The sequence below is a fragment of the Myxine glutinosa genome, chromosome 1 (genome assembly GCF_964187855.1).
Source record: "Myxine glutinosa chromosome 1, kmMyxGlut1.1, whole genome shotgun sequence".
In the NCBI taxonomy this organism is placed as follows: Eukaryota; Metazoa; Chordata; class Myxini; order Myxiniformes; family Myxinidae; genus Myxine; species Myxine glutinosa.
In genome coordinates, this window is record NC_136261.1 from 436,165,132 (window position 1) to 436,188,924 (window position 23,793).

Consider the following 23,793-nt stretch of genomic DNA (forward strand, 5'->3'; position numbering starts at 1 on the left):
TATCCCGATCCTTACACATTGTTTCTACACATTCCACGCTCTACTCCTCAACATTCTTTGTCCTCTCACTTGTCTCTAATCATTCTTCTTTGCTTTTATCCTTTTCATTTTTCTATCTTTATTATTTTCCGCTTTTCCCCTTTTAGTTCTTATTCTAAGATTACTTTAATGTCTTCCATTCTCTTTCATTTTCCATTCTTTTGTCTCGATCGTTCATCCCATTTCTTCTATCTTCTGTGTTACGTCATCATGTCACATTTTACATTCTTTCTTACTTGCCCTTATGAGCTGCCCTGAGATTCTGTATTTCTTCTGATTTGCTCGTAGTTCTTTTTTCCCCTCCACAAGTCCTTTTTTCCCTGTTTAAGTCCATTCACCTCTTCTTTTACCCCATTTGTCTCCTCCATCATTCTAGCTTCACCTGCCCCCATCTCGTTCCGGATGCCATCCACATGCTTCCTCGCCTCTTCCCACACAGCCTCGAGCGTTGCGGCTATCTCATTGCCCATAGCCTTCATATCAGCCTTTACCTCTGCCTGCCCCACATGCATGTCATGCCTTATGTCAGCAACCTTGTCCATCCTCCATTTTCATCGTCATCTGTGCCATTAGTTGACGAATCCACAACATCACCTGGTCGCTGCCAGAGTGCGATGGCAATGGCGACCCACTATAACGTGCCATTAGGGGCTGGTTGTGGGGAGGGGGGGGGGGGGAGGGTAAGTGGAGGGTTGGGTCCTCGATCACTTTTGGCACTTCTACTGCTGCCCCTCATGGTCCTTCTCCCACAATGTTACATTCATATACAGCTTCCTGTGCCATTAGCTCCTCCATATCCTCCTAAAGTTAGCCCACCAGGTCCTGCTCACCTTGGCTTGACATACCTGTATAATTATTTGAAGCAGAATTTCACCCGACACTCCTTATAATTTTTGGGGTGGCGCTGATAGCGTCCCAGATTCGATTCTCACTCCTGACTTCAATTGTTCTGGACGCAGGGTTCTTGCTCTTTTACAAACGTGTTTCCTTTTGGTGCCAAATGGATTGGCGGTGCCAAATGCGGTATGCACTCTCAATGCACATCCATAAATATTGTTACGGTTCTCGGTTTCTGCACTCCCCTTACCGGGGGGGGGGGGGGGGTTAATCCCCTCGTCTATCACACTGGCCGCCCGAGTCCTGGAGCTATGACGTCACTTCCGGTCAGTGCTGAATAGGGTAGTAGGCCAATTATTCCTATGACCTAAGTACCAGCGCCTTCCGGTAAGCGAGGAAATGAGCCCCACCCGAGCTGCGGCTGTAATGGACACGCCGAGCGAAGCAAGCCACGACTCAGGCCGTTAACAAAAGACTAAACCCGACTATAGCGGTTGGCCAAATCGTGCCACAGGTACTCAATCGGGAAAGGACTAAAGAGATCGTGGGGAAGAAGAAACCAAAGTAAAGGAATACCAGATATTTATTAATTATGCACATGAAATGAAGAAGAAACGAAAGGTAAGACTGTACAGGAAGAGGAAGAAGCAGATACACAGGGCAAGCCTTAAAACAGTCTTATATTATAACCCCGGACAAACAAACAGACTTACACGACAGGGAATGGCAGGAAGGAATGGCTGGAAGGAAAAGAAGGTCCCGTCAGACAGTAGGGCGTTGAGGTCCAGCTCCAGGAGTGGACACGTGTCGTGGCGGGAAACCCTGGCAGGCAACGAGCGTGTATCGTGGACCGCGAGCGGACATTGCATATATATCTAAGGAGAGCCCAGTCCCCGTTCTCGTGGCGGCGTGTGTATAGAAGGTACGTGGGGATTCGACCGGATACCCTTCCGCATGCTCACGACGGGGGTGGCGGCTGGAATTGCTCCGCAATCCGCCCCACGAGTGTGAAGTGGGTCGCGGCCTAGTGGACTCGAAGGCCCGAGAGGGAAAAGGGTTTAACCCCCCTCTGTACATCGACGGGCTCGAGACCCGCAACAAATTGGTGTCCGGGAGTGGGATATTTGGACCTAGAGTGCGCTTCACGTGCTCAAAATTACGAGTGGACGAAATATAGTATTTAAAATCAAACTAAATTCGTACAATGGCTGGCCAAGGCGACCAAATGCCGGTGGGAATAATAAATTAGGAAAAACGAATGGCCCAGGACCAGCAGGAAGAGTTGGTAGGGGAGGAAATTGATGAGGGTGCGGCAGTAGGGGAAGAAAATGGCAGCGCCTCGCACGTGGCGGCAGAAGCCGAGCCCACAGTGCCAATGGATATGGGCCTTTTTATGGTGCAACTCAGGGCATATATGGGTGAAGAAATGAATAAAATGAGGGAAAAATTGGATACCCAGGAGGGACAAATCAAGAAGAGACATGAAGGAAATGAAGGATGGGTTGGAAAACAAAATGGATACCCAGAGGGACGAAGCCAGGTGCGATAGGCAAAGGATGAGGGCAGCATCAAAGAGGGATATGAAAAAGGCAGAGGAGGAGATAGGGCGTAAGATGAGCGAGAAGGTCGCGGTGGTACGTGAAGGGGTGAAGCGATATGACGAGTGCGTGGGGGCGAGTTAAAGCGGAGCACAGCCAAATTGACTGGGGCTATGGGAGTAGTGACGCGGGGTGTGGAGGCGCTGACGATCGTCGAATTGGGAAAGGAAATTTTGGGGGCGCCGGCGAAGGTCGAGTTGGAAAAGGAAATTCTAGAGGCGCCGACGATTGTCGTGTTAGAAGAAGAAACAATTGGGGTTGAAGAGACGGGAGAGACAGAGAAGGAGTCACGGAAAGAAGAGATGGAATCCGCGCCAAGTTCGTGTTTGCACCGTGATGCCGTGCTTGGTAACCCCACAAAAAGTTTGCAGGTGCTGGTGGAGAAGCAGGGGAAGGAGAGCCCTGAGGTGAGTGGCGCTAATGGCGGGAATGTGTTTGGCGTGAACGGGTGCTCGGCGAGCTTGGGAGAGAGGCGAGACCCAGGCGTTCACGAAGGGCCCATTGTGCGGTGTGAGAGGGAGAGCGTACCGGAGTGCGTGGAGCGAGAGGATGGTACGGAGTGTGAGAGAGAGTGCGTACCAGAGTGCGAGGAGCGGGAGTGCCCACCAGAGTGTGAGCGAGAATGCACACCGGAGTGTGTAACGGAAGAGTGTGCACCGGAGTGTGCGATGGCCGAGTGTGTAGAAGAAAAGTGTGCACTGGAGTGTGCGATGGCCAAGTGTGTGAAAGAAGAGTGCACACCAGAGTGTGTGTGGGAAGTGTGCACCGGAGTGTGAATGGGAAGTGTGTGCACTGGAGTGTGTGTGGGAAGAGTGTGCATCAGAGTGTGTGATAGCAGAGTGTGTGAGGGGTGCATGTGCGCCAGGGTGTGCGAGTGCGGAGTGGGTCGCGAGTGGTGAGGATGCGGCTCAAGCATCGACACTGACCGGGGTAGCGCTTAGTGGGACGGGTGGCATACATGAGCCCCCAGTGAGTTGCGTGCCGCAGGGACCGGAGGGGATCGGTGCTGCATCGGTCTCACAATGACCGGCGTGCAATTCGTGCCTCCGGCCCCCGTACCATATGGTTGGCGCTGTATGGTTGCAAGGGCGGTTGGCCGGGATCAAGGGGTGGTTTACAGTTTCGGAGCCATGCACCTTATTGGGTGAGGTGCTCGGATGGTGGCCGGTTGGGTCATCGTGCATGGGACCGCGAGGCCCCGCGCAGGAATGGAGCCCGGCACTTGGGCCCATCAATCCCTCCCCCCTCGGCTCGTCAATGCCAGACGGACACCATATACAGGCGACCAACCACCGGCATGGAACGCTCGGCCCTTCGAGGCTGAGCCGTGACAACGTAACTCCACATGGAGGGGCTCGTAGTTTAGAGGACTGTGAGAGTATTGCACCCCATGTGGGGGGTGGTACTGACCATTCCTCACACGGGGTGGGGGGGGGGCATGAGCATTAATTTAGGGGGATGGCAGTATTAGGCACATGGAGGGGCCAGCAATGGTTGCCTCCATGGGGCACCGAAGCTAGCCGAGGGAGGGCTAGGATAATGATAGGGATTTAGAGCGACTTTAGGGACAATAATTAATTAGTGACACCTGAACTGTAGAGGGGACATAGAGAGTTTAGGTGGGTGTTAAAGAAAAGGGTGTGCATAGTGTAAAGGGCTGACGAGGGAAGCACGAGTTTTAGGGGAAATTAATTAGGTAGATGATGCTGTGTGTTTGAGGAATTGTGAGTGAGAATAAACGGAGTTGTGTAGTAGTGTGGATGGAATAGTGTTGAGGTGTAAGAATAAGAGGTGTGTGCGAGATAAAAGGTGTGGAATGCTTGGTGTGGAATGCATGGTGCGGAGGATTGAATGGGGGGGGGAGTGGAACCCATTCACGAAAGCCCGGGGAGGGGGGGGGGTAGTGTAAAGCCAGGTAGCGGGCAGAGGTAAATTGCATGGATATTGACACCTGTGGTGCGGGTAGTAGAAAGTAGTGTTTTGTAGGGTGCAGTAGACTGTGGAATGGCTAGGCGTGTGGCTTAATTAGTGCGTGTGGTTATTGGGGCACTCCGTCACTGGTAGCTTGTCGGCCAGGTAAGGCTGCAGGTAGGCTCTTGGAGCCGGTTAGGATAGTGTGTGAGTGGGGCCCGAGGATCCAAGGGAAGGACCCGGGTTACCCGATGCTGAGGTGGGCAGATAGGGGGTAAGTGCCAGGGAGGGCCTTCCCCGGTTAGAGTAGTCGTGAATAGCAGGCAAGCTCGGGAGGCGGCTTCAGTGGCAGAGGTGCGCAGGTAGGTAGAGCTGCTGGTAGAGCCACATGACTCAGTCCCGAAATTGTGCGAGGGCACAGCGAGAAAGTTTTTGGGGTGAGACCCAAATTCGGAGGGCAACACAGTGTGGGCAGTGGAAATTCGGGTTCTTAGAACCACATAGTTTAAAGAGGCCGATTGGCAGGGTACGACCCCGGGTAGTTTAAATGAGTAATGTTATTAGTGTAGTTAGGATGAGATATCCCTTCGCACCATCCACAGCCAGTCACCGAGGAGGATGAGCTTCACACCAGAGCTCTGTAAGCTGTTTGGAAGTAAGACGCATCATGACGTAAGTGAGACATTGCTTTGTTCCATCCCTTCCTTCCTGGGAGGGATTTGGAGACGAATTTGGTATAGAGGGGGATATGGGAGACAAGACGTAGAGACGAATTGTAAATACAAGGGGGGCTAGGGTAGTGTAGCCAACGGTGGGGGGTACGGACGGTTAGGGACGAGCTTGCTCCGCTCGCTCTTCCGCATCCCTTGCACCGCACCAGGTATGGTGGTGCAAGGTCACCTTGTTTTGCGTGCGCTACCGCGTGCCTTTCGCTTTGCTTGTTGTGCCTTGTCTTCCCTCCCCACCCCAGGACCATTTTGGAGGCCGAACTCTGCAGCATCCACTCTGCCATGTTACACCTGTGCGGCCGACCTGTGCAGCACTTTGCTGCCAAACCCACCTTGCTGCACCTTTGCTGCACTTGTGGACCACAGGCCTTGTGGCTCGCACCTCTGCGGTGCAGCATCTTGCTGCAAATCATCTTGCACCTTCGGACCACTGTTTGAGTGGCACTGACGCCACGCAGTTGGACCACGTGAGAGTGGCCCTGCTTGGCAATGAAAAATAAAAGGAAATTGTGTGCTATTGTGTGCCAAGTGCGAAGACATGAAGATTTAGATGGCCCTGATGCTTCATATGGCCTGTATACCGGTCAGGGCCAGCCCGTTTTGTTAGCTGCACACGGAAGATGCAAGATGCAAGATGCAAGATGCAAGCAGCAAGTGCCATATAAAGTGTTTGATTTTCTTTCCTCCAATTCTTTCCTTAAATCCAGGTCCTGGGTCGTAGTATTGTAAATATATGTGCTTGTAAACATAAGAATGTTGCCCACTGGCTATGTGTTTAATTTGAAAATTCCGAAAATACCCAGATAGTTGTGGGTGTGAGTCTGTTAGAGTAGCTGCTCAACGCATTAGGGGGGACATATCTAGTGTTAAAAATGTCGCACACATGGGTCAGAATAAATGCTAGGGGGATTACACCTATGTGTCACATGTAAAAGTAATGGTAAATTTGCATGCCAGGCTCTACCGGTCGTTCCACTGTTGGGGTCGACTCGGGAAGAGTCTGGTGAGAGAGGTGGGTAGTGTTGCAGTTTTGCGAATAAAGGATGACCCCCCTCGTAGGTAGTTGCACCACAACATGTAGCCTCGCTTTAGTTCATTTATTTCCTCTTAAATGTAAGCATAGTCTCCTTTCCTGTGTTAGTATGCGTTGAGCAGGCCAGTAAGTGTAGGCCTCAATTGGGCTAGAATGCCATGTCCTTTGCCCAGAACAAGCCTAGAAGGCCCAAGGGAGGAGCTGCAGGGGAGTGGCCAGTAAGCGGCAGGCAGCCAATGAACGCTCAAGGGGGGGTGACTAACAACGGCAGCTGGGGGAGGGGCTTGGAACATTTGGGTAAGACTCTGGGAAGGCGCTATAAGACCCTGCCCCGGGCCCCCAAACTCTCTCTGCCCCCAGCTCTCTCTGTGAACGGGCTCTCTTGCTCGCTGCCCCTGAACAATCTCCTCCATGCTAAACTACCTCGGTCGTAGAGAGGTGTGTCAAAAGAGAAAGCACGAACTCTCCCTGCCCTGCGCTCTGCTGCCTGTTAACAGCGCTTGCGAGGACGATCTCTCCCGGGGCCACAGACGCCAACGATCTCCTTGCCTGAACTCACTGCATGTGCCGCGAACATCCCAGGGACACGCCGAACGAGCTGATCGGGGCGAACAGCACCAACGACGGTGCTTGGAGCGAGTCGTCCTTCTTCATCCTTTTCCCCGCGTGAGTGAGTGGGCACTTGTCCAGGGATTAAGGACGATACGTTTCTGCTCTGTGTCTCTTTGCCCTGATCATTTGTATAAATTGTATAATAAACCTGTGTTCTTTCGCATCCATTTGGCTGTTCACGTCATTTCCCACCATTGGCTTCGCACTGTACGAATAAACCCGCTCCATCGGGTTCAATAAGAATTAACGGCACACGGGTCACGTGACACGCAAACCGCTCGGGCGTATCAGACCAACGTGACCCGTGCGAGGTCCAGCACCTGTCTTCATGGCAGCGTGTGTATAGAAGGTACGTGGGGATTCGACCCGATACCCTTCCGCAAGCTCGCTATGGGGGTGGCAGCTGGAATTGCTCCGCAATCCACCCCACGAGTGTAAAGTGGGTCGTGGACTCGAAGGCCCAAGGGGGAAAAGGGTTTAACCTCCCTCTGTATGTCGACGGGCTCGAGGTCCGCAACAAATTGGTTTCCGCAACAAATCCGCAACAAAGAACTGAGCTGTTTATTTGAGATATAATTACAAACAGATTCTGCATATCATCGATTAGCATTCTCCAACATTCATCAGCAGTGGTTGCTTGAAAGGTGAAACAAACGATGTTCCTCACTCGAGCCAACACATTGTTACCATTTGAAAATACAGAGTCGAGCCTCGTGTAAGAGCTAACACATAAGACACAAAACATAAACAGAAACACATAAAACATACAATAGAGGGAGTGGGAGACAAGAGGGGGAGAGACAGGGAAGCACAACAACAGAAGAGCAGGAAATCGGGAGATCTGTGGAAGGGAGAGGGGGGTGGCAAGTGGTATAAAACAAATGGACACTATTTGGACTTTCAGTTAAGAAAAATGGAATTTGAAAAAGTGGATTTTGGGTTGTTTAACGGGGTAGAAAAGATCATCGTTTTGGATGGGGGAGGCTAAGATATGTTGGATAAGAGAAGATAAGAGATGTTGGATAAGAGAAGATAAGAGATGTTGGAAAAGAGAAGATAAGAGATGTTGGAAAAGAGAAGATAAGAGATGTTGGAAAAGAGAAGATAAGAGATGGTGGATAAGAGAAGATGAGAGAAGGTAGATAAGAGAAGATAAGAGATGGTGGGTAACAGAAGATAAGAGATGTTGGATAAGAGGCTCTCTTGCTCGCTGCCTTCGACATATGACGTGCCTTCGACACGGTCTGGCCCCGTGCTTCTCCCTTGCCTTCGTCTCCTGGAAAGCAAATCCAACGGAAGGAAATCTCATTTCCTTTCACAAAGCCCGAAACAAGTGTGTGTCCACCCTCAGGAGAGCCAGGAAACAATATCTCTCCGTTCTCAAGACCGAACTCTCTTATCTGTCTCCCTCTTCCAAATCCTGGTGGCGTCTGGTCAAATCCGTTTCTGGTGTTTGTTCCCCCTCCATCCCCTCCCTTACCTCAAACGGCTACACAGCTGACTCCGCACGTGAAAAAGCTGAATGCCTCAACTCTGTGTTTGCCTCTAAATCTTGTGTCCCAAACCCATCCCTCTCCGTACCCACCATACCCAGTCATACCCTGCTGCTCCTGGACTCCGTGTCCTTTCCTCCTGACAAGGTGGAAAAGTTTCTGTCAACCGTCGACTCTGATTCTGCAACTGGACCCGACGGCATCAGCCCACGGGTCCTAAAATCCTGCTCTGCTGCTCTATCTCACCCTCTCTCTGTTCTCTTCACCCTCTCTTTTGCTCAAGGTCAACTGCCATCTGCTTGGAAATCAGCCAACATCACCGCTTTGCACAAAAAAGGTGCAAAAACAGATCCTAGCAACTACAGACCAATCAGCCTTCTCCCAATTATCAGCAAAGTCATGGAATCCATCATTGCTTCTGATATGAAATCTTTCCTCTTCTCCAATGGCTTGATCTCTGATCATCAATTTGGTTTCAGACCAGGTCACTCTACTCTGGACATGCTGCTTCTGCTGTCTCAACAATGGATGGAGGTCCTCAATGCCAAACAGGAAATTAGAGCTGTCTCCCTCGACATATCACGTGCCTTCGACACGGTCTGGCACCCAGCTCTGCTCACCAAACTCTCCTCCTTTGGTATCCATGGAAATCTCCACGCATGGCTGGCGGACTTCCTCTCTAGTCGTCGTCAACGTGTGGCCCTGAATGGGTTTCTCTCATCTCCTCTTCCTGTTCAGGCTGGAGTTCCCCAAGGCAGTGTTCTGGGCCCCGTGCTTTTTCTGGTCTTCATCAATGATCTCTCTGACTCTCTCGAAAATCCTCTCTATCTCTTTGCTGATGACTCCACTCTCTGCCGCTCCATTCCTCTTCCATCAGATCGGCAGTCTGCTGCCTCCTCACTCTCTGAAGACCTGGACAAAATCACAGACTGGTCAAACAAGTGGAACATGTCTTTCAATCCTGACAAATCTCACACTCTTACTATGTCTCTCCGAAAAGATCGACTGGACAACCCTCCCATCTACTTTCTCAACAATCCCCTCCAAGAAGTTCTGTCGCTCAAGATTTTGGGTCTCACTATCTGCCATGATCTTTCTTGGGAAAACCACATTTCCAAGCTGGCCTCCAAAGCCAGTTGCCGACTGGGCATCCTCCGTCGTGCGAAGTCCTTCCTCGGCACACCTGAGCTCCTCACCACATACAAGGCTTTCATCCGCAGCTCAATGGAATACTGTTCTCCCCTATGGCCCGGTGCTCCTGCCTCACACCTAGCTCGGCTTCACGCTGTTGAAACCAAAGCTTTCAGAATTATTGGAATCTCCCGCGATGAAGCTATCTCTGAGGGCCTTTCACTCACTCACCGCAGGCAGGTAGGTGGTCTTTCTGTCTTCTACCGACTCCTCTCCGGCCTTGCACCCCCAGCTGTCTCTGTGCTCTGTCCCCCAAATATTCCTACAGGTCGCACAAGATCTGCCAGCAACCCTCTGATGGTTAAACTGCCGAAATCTCGGCTCTCCGCTCACCTTCACTCTTTCATTCCTCTTTTCTCCCGCCTCTGGAACAAACTCCCTCACTCCCTTCAATCCCACTCCTCCCTCCAGGTCTTTAAAACAGCTGTTCACCACCATCTCTTATCTTCCCGCATCCAAAACCTTGATCTTTTCTACCCCCGCTAATTCACCCCAGATCCACCTTGTTTTAAATTCCAACTTCTTTCCTGGAAGTCCTGGCAGTGTCCATATGTTTTATACCTCCCCCACTGCCCCCTTCCCACGCCCCCCCCCCCCCAAAGCCCTCGCCCTCTCTCAGATCTCTCGATGTCTCCATGTCTCTCGGTCCCTGCTCTCAAATGTTGTGTTTGTGTCCTTCCCCCTCTCTCCCCATCTTGTCTACCGCTCCCTATGTTATATGTTTTATGTGTCGGTTTGTCTTTCTGTGTGATTAATGTTCGCTCTTTCACGAGCCTCGATCTTGTATACAAAAAAAAAAAAAAAAAAAAAAAAAAGAGAGAAGATAAGAGATGTTGGATAAGAGAAGAGAAGAGATGTTGGTTAAGAGAAGATAAGAGATGGTGGATAAGAGAAGATAAGAGATGGTGGATAAGAGCGGGTGGATAAGAGAAGATAAGAGATGGTGGGTAAGAGAAGATAAGAGATGGTGGATAAGAGAAGATAAGAGATGGTGGAAAAGAGAAGATAAGAGATGGTGGAAAAGAGAAGATAAGAGATGGTGAATGAGAAGATAAGAGATGGTGGATAAGAGAAGATCAGATGGTGGACAAGAGAAAATCAAAGATGGTGGTCAAGAGAAAATAAGAGATGGTGGATAAGAGAAGATCAGAGATGGTGGATAAGAGAAGAACAGAGATGGTGGAAAAGAGAAGATAAGAGATGTTGGATAAGAGAAGATAGATGGTGTTTAAGAGAAGATAAGAGATGGTGAATAAGATAAGATAAGAGATGGTGGATAAGAGAAGATAAGATATTTTACTCAATACTGCACATAGGTGGTCGATCTCCAAACTGCAGTTCCTGAAATTTAGTTGATCACAACTCAAACCTTGATTTAGGTCTAAATAAACATTGCAAAATTTAATAATAATTTTTTCTTTAGAAGACCAAATTGTTTTTGGAAAAAAGCAATTTCCACATTTTGTTTGTTTTATTAACGAGTGGGTTGGAGTTTGTTTTCAAACGAAAGTTTTTTTTAACGTTCACATTGTTCAACAAAATATTTCTAAGATATAAAGAATTATACGATGAATTTCATAGTTTAAACAAGGATAAGAGATGGTGGGGCACATCATATTCGATGTGGGGGATCCCTGGGTCACTCCTGGGATAGTGATTGGATGTCTCCGTGCAGTGGGCCTGTTCAAGAGAACTATCCAGGGATATACAACAACAACAACAATAATGTTGAGCCCATCCATGGCGAAAGAGAGGTACTAAAACTACAAGAGCAAAGCATGGCACGCCATCGCAAATCCCTATGCTTCACAACAAAAGCAAAGTTGAAAGATGGCAACACATTCCACCAGGAAAGACCCAAAATCAAATTGAGGGTTTCCTTTCCATTTTGACCGGTGATGTTAAATCCTGGGACATGAAGCAGAAGTCAACGAAAAAGGTTGATATTTCACGTGTCCCCCAATGCTGATTGCATGTCCAAGGCTACATTTTAAAAAATGTTTAAAATGTGCCTCAAATTACATTTTTTGCTGCACCCTGAAACCTCGATTTTTTTATAATGCCGTGAAAAAACTTGAGTTCGAACACACAAAACATAATCTTAGCCAGGTTTGGTCACAATCCCATCAGCAGTTGTGGAGAAGAAGTTGCAAGTGAAGGAGAAGAAGAGGTTGACGACGCACCATCCCATAAACTCCCCGGAAATATGTTCCAGGTGAGCTCAAATTTACCTTGGACCCTCCATCAAAAATACATTCATATTAGACAATACAAAACTGCACCAAAAGAGATTATACAAGTTAAAAGAAAAAAAAACAATGGTGGAACATCAAGATATTTGATGACATGCGATGTCATAATCAAAAGTCACATACCAGACATGGGTCTTGATCCATCATCCTGAGAGTGGAGGCTGCTGACATCACTGAACCCGATTCCAGAGAAACCAGAAACGTTGTCCCGTTGCACATTTTGGGATCTGAAAATCTTTTCACAGAAACTGGAAAGTTCCAGAATAACATTCTCCAAGTTGACGAAAATACTTCCCAAAAGAGAAGAACCTGCAATCAGGACATCTTGTGGCTTCGAAAAAGAATTCACAAATTTACAGAAGTCAGCATACATTGCAAATTGTAATTTATCTTTGGAGAGAGATAGGAGTTCGGTCCGCAATGCATCCGACTCAGTACAAGCTCGAATAACCTTCTGATTCTCAATTCCAAGCTTATCAATCACTGCTCGTGCTGTTTCTGCTCTCAGGCCTTGGGACTTGAGCCATTCCAAGAAGCTCTCCATTTCACCGATGACCTGCCAAGGATATAATGCTTATGTTAATCACAGAAAAGTTACACATGTTATTTTCTTTACTCTGTTTGGAATTTTTTGTGAGTTATTATCTTATCCAATTTGATCACGTATCCAGCGAAACGGTAAACGTATCCAGCTTGATCACCACATTTAGACTGACAGTCTACTAAAGAAACAGCCACACTCACCTTTGAGCTGTGAAGCATGGTCACAACTAAATGATTGACCAGAACTTTATCCTGATGTGCCCATAATAAGGGCGTAAGCTGCATCGGCCGCTCTATTTCCATGTATTTGTGACCAAAAATCTCTGTCTTCAAAGACCTGAGTAGCACATGGATGCTATCCTAGTTTGAAGGTGATGTGTTAGTATAATTTATGCATACGACATCATCATCATGTCGCGATTGTCACGTTCAGGGTCAGAGTTGGTTCTCTTTTTTAATACACACGTACATATAAAACCTGTTTTTATTTTCCTCTCACTGCAATTGTCTCACACACATGCACCAAGGAGTCTCCACTTTGCTGGAAGTTGAACTTTGCAGGTTCAACACGCATAACCCTGTCATCTCAGAAACTTACAGTTATATGTAGCTGTCTGCAGCAATGGATTAAATAAAATATAATAAGAATTATAATAACTTTACTTGGTTTCTTAGTCACGACCTCATGAGATTGGGGAGATCTCGTGAGATCTTGACGGCGACAGCACAGATTTTCGAAGCTGTACACGTTCTCCACGTTTTCGAAGTTAAGTCATTGTTCACAATTGTATTTTGTCGAAACTGTATTTATCTTTCGGTGTGTGAACGTATAGTGTGTCCCAAGGAAGTTTCTCGGTGTTAATCTTTCATAAATTAATCGATTCTGTTTGCCGCGTGTGCGGCCTTGCCTCAGGCTTCCCCGGTCCCCCGTTGAAGTTTGTTTCGTTCTTCGCTGTTTTTGCTAGGTTCTTCGATTTTCCCTTCTCCCCCAAACTTCCTCGAACATCCACTCTTTATCTAACGTTTTAACCCCCCCCCCCCCCCCCAAAAAAAAACCAAAACAAAAAAAAAACCAACAGCAACATTTATTTCCCATTCTCCACGTGTGAAGTTGTCCCATCGTGTGCTTCTGTCCACGTGCGCTGTCTCACCCCACCCCCATTATCTCCTTGCCTTCCACCTTTTCCCCTGTTCACGTGTATCGTGGTTGTCCCTCTAGGCTCCCTCTCCCCGTTGGTATTTTTGTGAATATAAGACTGTTCTTCACGGTTTTATTTAAATATTGTCGCGCAACCGCGGAAATTAATATCTGGTGATCACGGATGCCGATCACGAAGGCTTTAACTCTGAGGCGGAAGCTCAGGTATTATATTGTTGTGGACGCGGTTAAAGATGTTATTTTACCGAGCGGTTGGTATTACCGCGACCGAACAGTTATTCCCCGATTAGAACCCGATTCCACCCAAACGTTGGCCGGATCGCACCGCGGCTGCTCAATGAGGGAAAAGACTAAAACGACGAATGCAAAGAGGAAGACGAAGGCAAAGAAAGGTTTGGAAATACTACTAAATTTATTTACTATTTACACACATAAGCAAAAAGAAAGCAGTCACGTTTATTTACAGCACATAAGACGCAGGTGACACAGTGAAAATACTAGCTTACCTACAGTCTTAATTAACCCAGGACAGAACAAACAAAAGACAGACTCACGCGGGGAATGATGACAGGAATCGCAGGAGGTGGATGGCTGGAGGTGAACGCTTGGTGGAGCCAACGCGGAGCTTGGTGGGGCCTTGGTGGAGGTGAACGCTTGGTGGAGCCAACGTGGAGCTTGGTGGAGGTGAACGCTTGGTGGAGCCAACGCGGAGCTTGGTGGAGCCTTGGTGGAGGTGAACGCTTGGTGGAGCCAACGCGGAGCTTGGTGGAGGTGAACGCTTGGTGGAGCCAACGCGGCTGGTGGGGGGTTGGTGTGACGGGTTCTCTCTCCTTCCCTCACAAGTTTCAGGACTCTTTCTCTCTCTTTCTTAGTCCCACCCAGTCCAACAACTTCCTCTCCTTCTTAGTCCAACTCAAGGCCTTTCTGTCTTCTGATCTCCTCCCTCCTCGACTCTCTCCGGGGGCCTCTGCCTCGGGTTATATAAGCCCCACCTTTGACCCTTTGCGTACCTCCTCAAAACGTTCTCTCTCCGCCCTCTAAAGCCAACCCCTCATTCTGGGTTGGTCGGCAAGGGCTGGTTCACTCCTCCCCTCTATGACGAGGTGGGGACCCGCCTTTCTTCCCCAACCCTGCCTCGTGGTCAATGGCGGATGAAGGGAAAACCGCCCAAAATGCAGTTGGCAATTGACGAAAAGGGGGAATGGAGGTTTTGGGAATGGGAATGAAGGGAATCTATCTCTTTCACTTGGTGCAATGGAGTACTTCTATTAATGGGAGACACAGCCTTACCCTAAAACACAGAATAAGATATAACTATCGAACAGGGGTATTCTATGATTGGCTGACGTGTATGCTTGTGGACTAATTATGGGACGCCCTTTTGACCTTTACACAGCTCCGGAGGCAGGAGGCGCAGAATAACCAATAATAATAATAATAAAGCACACAATCAAAAAAAACAGTCCTCATATCCGCAATACAGCACCCTCCTCCTCTTAGGCACATCCCGGGCCTACAACTTTTATTTAGTGTGACACGTAGGTGTAGTTCCCTCTACTTTTAACCTGACCCTGAGTGCGACAGTTTTTAAAACATAAATAAATGTGTCCCGGTGCTCCATTGCACCCTGCCTAACAGACTTACGCCCACAGTTAACCGAATTGCGGAATGGTCTTCAAACTATACATTGACGGTGGGGAGCATTATTTACAATGACTCTGCTTTTATTTACAAGACTAACCCAGGACCTGTAATTGTTCTTTCTGGGGGGGAAGACAGTCTGCTCTGCATCAATGCACCATTAAAGCACCCAAAAACACACCAATACACACCCAAGCACCAATCGGTGCAGTCACCATTGTTCAAGAAAATAAAACCAACAACCCCTAACCCTGCAGGTGATCTCTTGCTCTTCGGCTCCCTCTGCTGGCTATTATTATGTCTTCCAGTTGTTGTCATTCTCTCTCATTTTCTTACTGGCGGCCTATTTGCAATAAAGTGTGCCCAACGTGTCCATTTTATTTTCTTTATTTATGGCCCACAGGGCCGACTACGTGTGGTTCACCTGTGGGGCATCGGTGCCCTGTGGCCAAGGTCCGCCAGCAAGATTTTGGGCCCTCATGGCCGGTTCCAGCAGAGGGGCCATGCCCCAACCCATGGGGTCCATAAGTGGTGCTCGGCCACAGACATGTGGTCCATAATGTGGTGCATCGATGCAGACAGCTGGTTCTGAGAGTGCCGGGCGCACAATGGCCGCCTCACGCACGCTCCCCTCGGCGCCCAATGGCGCACAGGTCATGTGGGAGACAAAAGAGACAAATGAGCGAGGGGTAAGGTCACAAGGGTACACATCAATAAGGCAATGCAAGGCGAAATGCGTACGGAGAGCGAAGTGAGAAAGCTTGTCCCTACCGTACGTCACCCCCCTGTCACCTACACTACCCTTGCCCTTACCCCATATGTACAAAATCTACACATTACCAATCCGTCGCTACTGTCACGTCTCCCCATATTTCCTCTATACCAAATTCGTCACCACAATTCCTCTATCCAAAATTTGCCATCACCCAATTCGTCATCAATCCTCATAAGGAGGAAGAGATGGTACATCAAGCACAATGTCACACCCACGTCATGATGCGTCTCACATTCCAAACATTTGCACAGTAAAAAATAATCAAAACATGGCATGGTGTGGAGTACCTGTCACCTCAGGTGAGTGGATGCAGATGGTGCGAGGAGACTTCCTAATCCTAACTATCCTCTAAATGACATTAACACACTTAACACTACCCGGGGTCTCTCCCTGCCAATCCATTGGCCAACTTACACTATGGGTTCTAAAAACCAATTCCCATTGACCAAACTGTGGTGCTTCATCAATTTGGGGTCTCACTCCCCCGATTCATCTCCCGGTGCCCTTGCACAATTTCTGGGCTGTGACGTGTAGCTCTCCCAGCAGGTCTACCCACCTGCACACCTCCAACACTGCAGTTGCCTCCCGAGCTTACCTGCTCCTCACCCTAACCTATCTAACTGGGGAAGGCCCCTCCTGGCTCTGTCACCCCTTGGTGCCCTCTGGCACTGGGCTACCCGGGTCCGTCCTCCGGATCCTCGGGCCCCATCCACAACTACCGGCTCCCAGAGCCCACCTGCGGCCTCACCTGGCCGACATCCTCACAGTGGTGGAGTGCCAAATCCAACTACACACACTAACAGGCTGCACGCCCAGCCATTTCCACAACACTAATGCACCCATCCAATCACCATTCTTCCACCCGCACCACAGATGCCAATATCCAACCAGAATTTACCTATACCCTCTACCTAACACTTACACTACCCGCCCCGGGTATCCGTGATGGGGGTCCACTCTTCCCCCATTCACACCTCCGCACCATCCACTCCACTCCATTGTTTCACCCATACTCACTCCACGACCATCCATTCCAATACTCCAGATATTCCACACTACCATTTATTCCACATAGCCACATACACCTGTTCCTCATACCTGTTGTTGCACACCGGTGCAATCACACCTGGTGCCACCTGCACCCTCCTTCTCCCTGGACCATTTGGTCAGCACGACTCATCACTATCACTCCCTCATACACTGCTCCATTCACCTGTTCAGTTGCACACCTGTGCAATCACACCTGTTCAGTCACACCTGTTCCTCACACACTTTTCACAATACACTTCTGAATACTCCTCCAACACTCACACGGCATCATCTGAACTACCTGTTGCCCTGCTAACTTAGTGCTCCCCGTCTTCCCTTTAAGCTAAGCACATACCACGTCATTATAATCCACACTAATCTACCTGCGTCCCCACTACAGGTATCCTTGTCACTACCTAACCTTAACGTCACCTAAGGTCATCTTCGCTAGATCCCTACACACAATATCCTAACCCACCCGGGCTAGTTTTCACTGCCATCAACCCCATAATCTAGTGCTCCTTTGCCCCCCGTCTGTGAGGGATGGTGGATTGCCATCCCACCACATCGGGGAGGTCCCACTATCAATTTTGCTCACCAAATATCAACCAATCAAAAATTTTGCCAATCATCTGCCAATCACCGTACCAATCATCAAATTTTGCCTTTTTCTAATTTTGGGTCCAAAACACTAACCTCATCACCCGTCTACTTATTAGATCCTCTCGGTGCGCCAATTCACGTCAACAGCCCGGCTTCGTACAGCCGAGCAATGAACGCGGGTTCTTTGGTGCCGGCGGCTGGATGCGTCCCGCATTCGGGGCAGGGACGGGGGCTTACCCGGGCCGAGATCCCACGCACCACCTCGGCATGGAGCCATCCAATGTCCCGATCTCGACCTGCCGGAACGTCTCAACAAAAAGTGGTCGCCATGACGACCCTTCCTATCGGGCTGCCCGTTCCGCCTAGCGGAGCACGGACGCGGCCGTTCGAAACGCGGCCCAGCGTGGATCACATACGGCGGTCCTTTCAAACCCGCCGTGGCTCGGATCCCCGCTGGTTCTCGCGGCACGCGAAGCTGCCCGACGTGCACCGAGGGCCCGATTCGGCTATAAGTCGCTCTAACCGCTAACCCGGTTACCGTCGATGCCTCACCTGCATGCTTACACGCATACGTTACCCCTTTCTTGCTCATACATCCAGCCGTTTCCCTGTCCTTGGTCATTGCACCTTCTCTTACACACCCAGGTACACTCATTCCGCTCACAGACTTGGTCACACACCTGACCACCGAACACCTTGGCACACATTCATCGCTCGCACACCTCACCAACACACCTCTTCGCGCCCCTTCCTCGGTCACCTCCTCTGTGACAATCACAGGTGTGCTCTCACTCGCACACCCAACCACATGCCTCACGACCAACTCAAGTGTGCATTCCCACACACGCTCTACCATTCCAGGTGTGCATCCTTCCATGCCAGGTGTACATCCTCGCTCACCTGTCACAACTAACTCACGCTCCGTGCCACTCTCACTACTCTCACCTCCACTCTCGGTCGCGCACTCACCCTTACTCTCGACAGCGCACTCTTTCCTCATGCACCTGTCCGTTACACACCTTTCTCGTGCACACTCTTGCGCACACTCTCCCGTTACACCCTCTGTAACACTCACCACAGGCGTGCGTTCCCCCTTACTCTTGACAGCGCACTCTTTCCCCATGCACCTGTCCGTTACACACCTTTCTCGTGCATCCTCTTGCGCACACTCTTTCGTTACTTCCTCCATAACACTTACCACACCGTGCTTCCATGTACCCCCTCGCACACGCGCTTCGACCAACTCACTCTCGACAGCACACTCACTCCTTGGCGCGTACTTTTTCCTCACACACCCCAGAGTCGGACATTCTCGCTCGCCTCCTCTTTCGCACACCAGACCTGTCGCACACTTCACCAACGGCCTTTCAGGAACACCCGGATCCAAACCAATCCCCAATCCGACTGAAGCTCCCCTCACATCATGTACATTTCCTCGTATATTGCCACTCACCTTGGCACCTCGTCTCCGCACCTCCTTTGCCAACTGCAAACTCTTTATTTGGTTAGTGAGCACCTCATCACGATTCGAGCACAGACCTTGTACCAATTCCATCACCTCCTCCTTTATTTCCTTTTTAGTTTCCCTTCGTCTCTTCTTAATTTCACTCACCCCTTCTTCCACCTCCTCTAATTTTTCCTTTACCTCCTTCATCTCCCTGTGCGCCCCCTCTATCTCTTCCTCTAACGCCACTTTAACCGTTTCTATGTGCGTCCTTACCTCTCTGTCCTTTGTCTCCATTACTTCTGTCAGCTCCTCCAACTTCTTCGTCAACGCCTCATGTACCATCTGACATTCCTTTTGTGTCGCTATTAATTCGTTCTTAATGTCTTTTTGTGTCACTTTTAACCCCCCGATTATTGCCGTGTTCTTTTCCACCTGGTCCACTAGTTCCTTTTGTACCACTGTCAGCTGTTCTACTCCCTTCGTCAGACCCTCTATGCCCCCCTGTAACCTAGCCGTATTATTCCTCACCTCTTTCTCGATACGCTTTTCGCTTCGCTTTACCTCCTCGCGTACCCCCGAGACCTCCTCACTTACACCTCGTCATATCCCCTCCTTCATCTCCTCCATCTGGTTCCCCATCTGTTCGATTTCCCAGGTGGATTGCTCCCCTATTTCCCGCAATTTGTCTTCCATCCTATTTTCTAACCCCATTAACCCATTTTTCACCCCCTCTAACTGATTCTCCTGGGCAGCCATTCTATTTTCCACCCCCGTTAACCCATTCTTTACCTCTTTTATCCCGTTGTCTAACCCCTCAAATTTAGCTTCTAGCCGTTCCCCCATTTCTCCCATTTTGCCCCCCATTTCTCCCATTTTGCCCCCCATTTCTCCCCCCAATCGCTCACTATCAGCCCTCAATTCGTCCCTCATTACCCCCATTTGGCCCTCCAATCGCTCACCCTGAGCATCCATCCGGTTCCCCATTTGTCCCATTCGCTCACCCTGAGCATCCATTTTTGCTTCTAGCCTGTCCATAAGGGCTCCCATTTGTAACATAAAAAGGTCCGAATTCCCCAGCGGCGCTGCTACGGTCACGGGCGTGGCTAGATTTGGTGCCGCTGTAACCGCGTGCACAAAGGCGCCATTTTGCGCGCCTGATACCTCGTGCGCGAGAGCGCCATTTTGCATGTCTGTTACCCCCTCAACCACATCCTCCATATACATTTCCCCGAGGTCCTGGGTCGATTCCACCCTGTCTATCTCTAGCTCACCCACCGACATCCGATCGCCTTGACCAGCCATGGTGCGATTTCAAAATTCGGGTTTTCCTTTACAACAACACAGAACAAATTTCCAGCTGCTTGTAATTTTGAGCGCGTTAAGCGCGCTTCGGGCCTCGTATCCCACTCCTCGACACCAATTGTTGCGGACGCGGTTAAAGGTTTTTTTTTTCCGAGCGGTTGGTATTACCGCGACCGAACAGTTATTCCCTGATTAGAACCCGATTCCACCCAAACGTTGGCCGGATCGCACCGCGGCTGCTCAATGAGGGAAAAGACTAAAACGACGAATGCAAAGAGGCAGACGAAGGCAAAGAAAGGTTTGGAAATACTACTAAATTTATTTACTATTTACACACATAAGCAAAAAGAAAGCAGTCACGTTTACTTACAGCACATAAGACGCAGGTGACACAGTGAAAATACTAGCTTACCTACAGTCTTAATTAACCCAGGACAGAACAAACAAAAGACAGACTCACGCGGGGAATGATGACAGGAATCGCAGGAGGTGGATGGCTGGAGGTGAAAGCTTGGTGGAGCCAATGCAGAGCTTGGTGGAGCCTTGTTGGAGGTGAACGCGTGGTGGAGCCAATGCGGAGCTTGGTGGAGCATTGGTGGAGGTGAACGCTTGGTGGAGCCAACGCGGAGCTTGGTGGGGCCTTGGTGGAGGTGAACGCTTGGTGGAGCCAACGTGGAGCTTGGTGGAGGTGAACACTTGTTGGAGCCTTGGTGGAGGTGAACGCTTGGTGGAGCCAACGTGGAGCTTGGTGGAGCCTTGGTGGAGGTGAACGCTTGGTGGAGCCAACGCGGCTGGTGGGGGGTTGGTGTGACGGGTTCTCTCTCCTTCCCTCACAAGTTTCAGGACTCTTTCTCTCTCTTTCTTAGTCCCACCCAGTCCAACAACTTCCTCTCTTGCTTAGTCCAACTCAAGGCCTTTCTGTCTTCTGATCTCCTCCCTCCTCGACTCTCTCCGGGGGCCTCTGCCTCGGGTTATATAAGCCCCACCCTTGACCCTTTGTGAACCTCCCCAAAACATTCTCTCTCCGCCCTCTAAAGCCAACCCCTCGTTCTGGGTTGGTCGGCAAGGGCTGGTTCATTCCTCCCTTCTATGACGAGGTGGGGACCCGCCTTTCTTCCCCAACCCTGCCTCGTGGTCAATGGCGGATGAAGGGAAAACTGCCCAAAATGCAGTTGGCAATTGACGAAAAGGGGGAATGGAGGTTTTGGGAATGGTAATGAAGGGAATCTATCTCTTTCACTTGGTGCAATGGAGTACTTCTATTAATGGGAGACACAGCCTTACCCTAAAACACAGAATAAGATATAACTATCGAACAGGGGTATTCTATGATTGGCTGACGTGTATGCTTGTGGACTAATTATGGGACGCCCTTTTGACCTTTACACAGCTCCGGAGGCAGGAGGCGCAGAATAACCAATAATAATAATAATAAAGCACACAATAAAAAAAAACAGTCCTCATATCCGCAACAATATGCAAAACAAGAGCAAAAAGTTTTAATTAAAACAAAATCCACGTTGATGTTACACAATGCCTAGATGCAGCTGTGCCTATAACGTCGATGTTATAGGCACAGGACATTCCTATTGATTCGATTACTTGATGTTATTTTTCCATGCCATGACCATGCCGCGACCATGCCGCGAATTAAAAAATATATATCTTGGCAATTTCCCGTGTGTAGCGACACGTGAACGAAGCTATGCTCCTCTCTCCACATTATTGTGACGACATATAAATTAAATATTTCATCGTGACGATTGTCATCAAATGGACGAATTTTTAATATATCTCGGCATTTTCCCGTCTGTTATTTCGGGCGGTGTATGACTGACCATGCCGCGATTTAAAAAAAAAATATCTCAATGGACTTGAAGTTACAGGCCTTTGAGAATTCATTTCGTTCTATAAAGGGCAACTTTCATCGGATTTTCTTCCCGTTTTTTTTCAACCGAGTCTAAAACTATGTTAGCGACTGTGAAAAATGAAATGATATATCGAATTTGATTTGAAATAAAACTGTGTGAGAGAGCAAGACACCACGGGCCTACAAAACAGGCCTCAAAGCTATGCGAGTTAATAAAATGGTGGATATTTGTTTATATGAAGCCTCTCCCAGAATGGGTGGAGCTATGGTTCCCAGATTGTGTGGAGCTTTGAGGTTTTGTCTTCTCTGCAAGAACAAGAAGAAGAACAAAAACAACAACAGAGGGCACTCTATGAGCAGCGTCAGCGACGCGGCTAAAAATAATATAAGGGTTTATTGAATAACAGGCAGGAACAGGAAAATGTGACGATAAACCGAAGGTAACTAAATTGGGATCCCACACACACCAGATATCAAACACGAGACGAGAGAGATGAATTAAAGAAAGAAACACGTCTTGTAAAATGTACACGCGGAGCTCGGCTTAGCTTGTCTTGTCATCTTCCTTGGCTGCTGTCCAACACGCGGCTCCATTCGGCCCCGACCACACACCACGAGGTCCTTCGCTCCAAGTCCCTCAAGGCCTCGCTCCTAGCCCCATTCGTCCCACTCAGGCCAGCGGCTCCACAAGAGGTCGACCGGACCCAAAGTCTTGCCGTGTCTCAAACCCAACTGCTCAAAATGGACTCGGGCTCTGCACTGCACTGCCAGGAATCCAACTGCTCGGGATCAACTGCGCTGAACTGCGAACTGCCAGGAATCCAACTGCTCTGGATCAACTGCCAACTCTGCCCGTACGCACCTCAAACGAACTGCCTGGCGTTCTCTCCACTCAACTCGTGTTGAACTCGACTGTCAGGATCGCACCTCAAAACGAACTCCTGATCAGATCTGCACTCCTCACTCTGGTCTCGAAATGGCATCCGGCCCTCGTTAATATCTCTCACCGGTGACGTCACCATTGGTGCACTGCTCTGCCAATCAGAGCCTCCACCGACTCGCCCCTGTGCATGCCCACTGCGTCACTCCAACTCTCGTCCCCTACTCTGTGGTCCTTGTGTTATAGCACGTGCTATGCGAGGTGGGTAGGCCTCTCGGAGGCGAAAATGGTGGCGGCCAATTGTGGCGGTGTTGTAGCCTGATTTCTGCCTAAGTCATGTCAGGGGGGAAGGCGTCATTTAGTGTTGTACTAAAGGTCCTAACTAATGTTTAAGTGGTGTGCAGTGCCAAAATGGACAAAGGTTTGGCGACCAGGTGAGACATACAAGGGCTCTACTCATTATTCCCTACACTAATTAACACACGAATCTCCTGGTAGATTCACAATCGTACATCTTAGCCGACAAAACGCCTACACATGACTTATTACAGGTAGATGCCCTATCGCGACAGTCGAAGCATGTTACCTACTCAGATCTACTCTGCTCTACATATTGCTCTACCAAATTCGTAACAATATTTTTAAACTTTCCCCTGCAGTGTTTTATTCAGTGGTATATTAAAACACGCTGTTTTTCTTCCTATTTAAAAGGCTTTTTTCAATTCCCTCTTCAACTCAATCCACTTCAAAAAAATATTCAATCTCTTACAATTCTTTCTCACTACATGCGTTAAATTTACATTCATTCCACCCCTCCATTAGTAGGGGAGCTCCCAATAGAGTTCGTGAC

The 23,793-nt window shown here is 49.2% G+C and overlaps 1 protein-coding gene across 2 annotated transcripts in view; it reads right to left on the minus strand.

Moving 5' to 3' along the window:
- Window positions 1–23,793, minus strand: part of LOC137418116 (uncharacterized) — a 60,949-nt gene that overhangs the window by 17,799 nt on the left and 19,357 nt on the right. For both annotated transcript variants that reach the window (XM_078770717.1, XM_078770716.1), the window contains one exon: window positions 11,818–12,250. In XM_078770717.1, coding sequence (XP_078626843.1) covers window positions 11,818–12,238 — 421 coding nt within the window. In that variant the 5' untranslated portion in view covers window positions 12,239–12,250. The remainder of the gene's footprint in view (window positions 1–11,817; window positions 12,251–23,793) is intronic.